The following is a 5,562-nucleotide window of genomic DNA, read 5'->3' as shown; positions in this document are numbered from 1 at the left end:
CATCATGAGCCCTCGGGTGTGCTGCCTGATGGTGGGAGGGGCTTGGGTGGGGGGATCCCTGCATGCCACAGTACAGCTTCTCTTCATGTACCAAATACCTTTCTGTGGCCCCAATGTCATTGATCACTTTATATGTGATTTGTTTCCATTGTTGAAACTTGCCTGCATGGACACCCACACCCTGGGTCTCTTAGTCATCCTCAACAGTGGGGTGATGTGTATAGCTATCTTCCTTATCCTAATTGCTTCATATATAGTTATCTTTTGTTCCTTGAAATCTTACAGCTCTGAAGGGCAATACAAAGCCCTCTCCACCTGTGGCTCCCACCTCACAGTGGTCATGTTGTTTTTTGTGCCATGTATTTTCTTGTATGTGAGGCCTGTGGCTACCTACCCCATAGACAAGGCTATGGCTGTGTCTGGTACAATTGTTCCACCCATGTTAAATCCCTTGATCTACACTTTGAGGAATGCAGAGGTGAAAAATGCCATGAAAAAACTATGGCTGAAACAAAAGATTGTGGTTGGCATGTAACAGTCTTCCTAATAATATGATTTATTTTCCATCCGAAGTTGTTTTTTTCAGAAATGTGTTAGAAATTATAAAGTCCATTCTCCACCGGCAGTCAATGGGTCCTTCAAAAATATTAATCTGCTTTATGATCTGAGTAGCTATAATGTGAAGATTATGATACTTTCACACGGTTACCCTTCCTTAGTTCAAACTTCCTTGGTTTCTTAATCTCTTAGAACTTTTTGATTTGTCTTAGAAATTCCTTTTCATCTTGCCAATGCTTCCATTTCTCTCAACACTTTTTTAAAAAAATAATTATTTAATTGTATTGATTATTATTATTTTTAATTTGTTATAGGGCACATGTGTTCACCAGAGAGAGAGAGAGAACACAAGTCAGTCACTAGGTCTTGGACTTGAACTTTGGTCAGTCAAGAAGTCCACTTCCTTAACCACCATATCATCTGCCAGCCACACCAAACATTTATTGAGTCCCTTATCTTCACATGCATCAGTCCCATTGTGGTTTTTTTCCATTTGTCCCAGAGCAATGAAAGTCTTTTCTCACTTCCATGTCGGTTCATCTATCTCTCTGAAAATGAGTCCCCTTCCTTCTATTAAGGCTGTTCTTCTGATTCTCTCTCTCTCTCTCTCTCTCTCACTCTCTCTCTCTCTTTTTTTTTTTGGTAGAAGTTTTTGCCTTAGGGAATGTGTGCTCACCAGGGTGAGAGAGAATCAGAGAGAGAGAGAGAGAAAGAGTGAGAGGCAAAGTGAGAAATCACTCCCCAAGGGGGATGGCCATTCCTTCTCCTCCTAACATCTTGGGCCCGCACACATATGCATCCAGTGGCATGAGTTTCAAGCCAATGTGTCTGCAACTCAAACTGTGGCTTACAGTGTGGGAGTCTAGCAATGTAACCTCTAGGCCATCTGCTAACCTCCCTCTGTTTCTCTTTAACTTTTGGTCCTAAGTCTTAACCTATGACCAGATTAAGTATAATTTCCTGAGAAGCCTTCCTCCATTACTCTATTCAAAATTCTTCCTCTACTGCCATTATTCTTTATTTCCAACATTTTCATTTTCTTCATACCGATGATCAAAAGTACAATTATTTCTGTATAATTATGAATTAACTTACCTTATTTTCTATCTCCTTCTCAAGACTGAGTGTTCTATAAGTAAGAAAAGCACATTAATTTATCACTACTATAACCAGTAACTAATTTTTTAAATAATTTTTTTATTTTTATTTATTCATTCATTTATTTCTTAATTTGACCAGAGAGAGACAGAGGTTGGGAGTGAGAGAGAGAGAAAGTGAGAAAGAGAGCCACCAGATTCAGGACTTGAACCCTGGTTGGCCATGTGGGAGTGTCCAGCACCTTAACCACCATACCACCTGCTGGTCCCAGTAATTTTAAAAATTATATATTTATTTTTTGCGGTCACTGTGTATCATTACACCATACCAAATGAATTTTCCCATTCTGAATACACTACATATTGGTTGAGTCAAAGACATTGCCATATAAATTATAATCAATAGATTTCTTTCCATTTTGGGTCTCTTAGATGTTTTGCTTTTTTCTTCTTTTTCATGATTCCCTCTTCATCACTCTCTCCCATTTCTCACCCTTCTCCCATACTGCCTCCAGTATCATCATTTCTCTCCATGCTTTTGTAAGTTCCAATCACTCAGCTTCTGCCATCCAGTGCTGATATTTGTTATATATTGATTGGGGACATACAGTGCCTCTCTTTCATAGTCTGGCTTGCTACTCTTGGCAGTAAAACTTCCATATTTGCCTATTTTCTATCAAATGCAAAGACTCATTTTTTAATGACTGGGTAGTATTCCATAGTGTTTATGTTCCACCCTTTTTCAATCCATTCAACAGTTCATAGACATTTGGGTTGATTCCATGTCTTAGCAATTGTGAAAAAGGCTACAATAAACATGGATGTCAAGTGTTTTTCTGACTGAGCATTTTCCTGTTGCTTGGGTAGACACCTAGAAATGGAATTGCTGGGTAATATAGTGGTTCTATTTATATGTTTTTGAGTAACCTTTATATTGTTCTCCACAGTGACTGTGCTAATTTCCATTCCCACCAACAGTGTAGGAGAGTTGCCTTTTTACCACAGCCTTGCTAACACTTATCTTACATTCATTTTTTAATTTTAGCCATTCCGACTGGGATTAAGTGGTATCTCATCTGGTTTTGATTTTAAAAGATTCTGCACAACAAAAGAGACAATAATTAGAATAAATCAGCAATCTTTGAAATGGGAGAGCATATTTACAAATTGTGCCTCAGGTAAGGGACTGATAACCAGGATATAGAGGAAACTCAATCAGAATATCTGAAAAAAAAATTCTCAACCCAATTAAAAATGGATAAATGAACTGAACAGATAACACTCTAAGGATGGCATACAAGTAGCCAGAAAGCATACAAAAAAAGAAATGCTCAACATCTCTTATAATAAGGGAGATGCAAATGATAACCACAATTTGTAACCATTAAAAAAAAATCTTATTTCTTTTTTTTTTTTTTTTTGGGGGGGGAGAGATTTTCACTGTAGGGCGCGTGTGCTCGCCAGACAGACAGAGAGAGACATAGAGGCAGAAAGCGAGAAATCACCCCCCAGGGGGGATGGTCACGCCGCAATCTCTTCTCCTCCATTCTCCTCTTGGGATCTTGGGCACGCACGCACACGCGCCCGGCGTGAGTTTTAAGCCACCGGGTCCGGGACATGAACCGCGGTCGGCTACGTGGGAATCCAGCGACATAGCCATTACGCTAACTGCTGATTCCCAAAAAAATCTTATTTCTTAAAAGAAAACATAATGTTTAAAATATTTGGCCATAAGTGTCACTGGACTCTCTTTACATGGTCAGAGCAAAATGTGTGGAACAGCTGTTTTCAATATTAGACAACATATGACTGAGGTTTCTATCTTTTTTTTTTTTTTTGAGAGGTTTTTTTTACTATAGGGGCCGTGCGCTCGCCAGAACGACCGAGCACGTGCGCTCGCCAGACAGACAGAGAGACAGAGAGAGACACACAGACAGAAAGCGAGAAATCACCCCCCAGGGAGGATGGCCACGCCGCAATCCCTTCTCCTCCATTCTCCTCTCGGGATCTTGGGCACGCACGCACACGCGCCCAGCATGAGTTTTAAGCCACTGGGTCCAGGATACAAACCTCAGTCGACTATGTGGGAGTCCAGCGACATAGCCATTATGCTAACTGCTGGTTCCCATAACTGAGGTTTCTTAGAGAAGGGAAACAACTTAGATGAACACTGGATAACTAAAGAATTCTGCTGGTGTTGAGTTTTGGGATATGTTGTAGGTAGGAAGAACAAGCATGTCATCATAATTCTCTCAGAGATCAGAGGTCAGGGCAGGTGAAGAGGCTTCAATCTGTGAAACAGTAGGCTATAAAGGAAGGGCTATGTAGACAATGAAAAACATCAGTCTTCACAGAGTCCTGTGTAAGCTGAGTCAGTTGTTGTATTCTTAGAAGACTAAGCTGAGCCTGTGTGGGGTGAAACTCCACAACAGATACAAAAGAATAAGACTCAATGGGCAGCATATGATGTAGTAATTATGTCACTGGACTTCCACATGGCCAGCCACCATTCAATTGCCAGACCAGCGGTTTGAAACTCACAGCAGGCATGTGTGCATGCGTGTCAAGACTCCAGGAGAGGAATGGAGGAGAAGGGATTAAGGAAAGCCCATCCTTCCAGGGGGTGATTTCTTACTTTCCCTCTTTCTCTGTCTCTCTCTGTCCAGTGAGATAATGCATCCTAAGACAATCACCTTTCAAAAAAATAAAAAAGAATAAAGCTAAAAATATGTGTATTTTAGAGGTATCTTCAAAAAGTTCATAGAAAAATGAAGTTAAAGATCAAGTTGTTATGTTGCAAAACAAATGAAAATTCATGCATATCTGAACTTTTTGAAGAACTCTTATATATTTTCATTCACCCTACATATTCTTTGTGATTTGGGTTTTTTGCTTTTCAAAGTGACTGAGGACAGGATAATAAAATCTCACCATCTAGTTACTGAACAGAGAGTCAGTTCAGTTGTGGCAGCAGATGAGAAACTAGAGTCTAGCGACATAACTTCTACACCGTTTATCGACCCCAGGAGTGGTAGGTGTTTAAGTGTGTATCTTTCTCACTCCAAAATTAATTTGAATTCTCTCAACTTATCTCACTAAGCTCCATTATGAATTTTTTCAACTTATCTCAATAAACATTATGGTTTTAGAAGAGGTCATAGGTTATCTCATATAGATTATTTCTGTTTTTTTAACAATTATAAAGTTTCACAAAAGGTTTAAAATTTTCTAGCTCATTTATACACTATGGGTTATATGTATTGTGCCAGAAAAAGTATAAGATAGTGTCAATATAAATAGTAATAGTGACTAACAGTACTGGGCACTTATAATATCCTAATCATCTTGAAAGCACTTTATAAATATTAGCACATTGAATCTTAACTAATGTAGGGACAAAGTCTGGAGTTGAACATTATATCCCAGAATTCAATCTGGAAGATCGAACCACAACAGAAGAAAGATTAAGTACATGAGACTGAACTGATGAAACAGCATTCTGTGACTTGACTAAAATATTGCTGCTTTTCTTCTAAGCTCTGTTGTCTGATTTTAAGGATTTTTGTCCTGTCTTGAGCTGTCAGTAGGTTCATGTACCTACTATTTGAACAGAATACTAACCTGTTTCTAGGCTTTAAGTTTCAAGGAATTATCCTTCCAGTTAAAAACTGCTTTTCTTGAAATTACCAGCTGAACTTGCTATTGAAAGTAGTTAGATTACTTAAGATATTGTGTAATCAACAAAATGTTGAGGGAAAAGGAATTGAAGATAACTGTATATAGCAGAGATAGTGTAATAAGAGAGTGGGAAAGGGCAGAGGGTCAAACATGGGGTAAAAAACATATATATACATATATATGAAACTAGAAATGGAATATTATTGATGATAACATGCATGATTAAGCC

General features: G+C 38.7%; 1 protein-coding gene across 1 annotated transcript; it reads left to right on the top strand.

Moving 5' to 3' along the window:
- Window positions 1-4: 4 nt before the first annotated feature.
- Window positions 5-688, top strand: LOC106735890 (olfactory receptor 4C6-like). The gene has a single exon (XM_014591354.2). The coding sequence runs from the start codon at window positions 5-7 to the stop codon at window positions 533-535; it is 531 nt and encodes a 176-aa protein (XP_014446840.1). The 3' UTR covers window positions 536-688.
- Window positions 689-5,562: the final 4,874 nt, after the last annotated feature.

This window comes from Tupaia chinensis, unplaced genomic scaffold (assembly GCF_000334495.1).
Source record: "Tupaia chinensis unplaced genomic scaffold, TupChi_1.0 Scaffold000564_1, whole genome shotgun sequence".
Lineage (NCBI taxonomy): Eukaryota > Metazoa > Chordata > Mammalia > Scandentia > Tupaiidae > Tupaia > Tupaia belangeri.
Note: the sequence above shows the minus strand (reverse complement) of the source record. Positions and strands in the feature narration are given on the sequence as shown.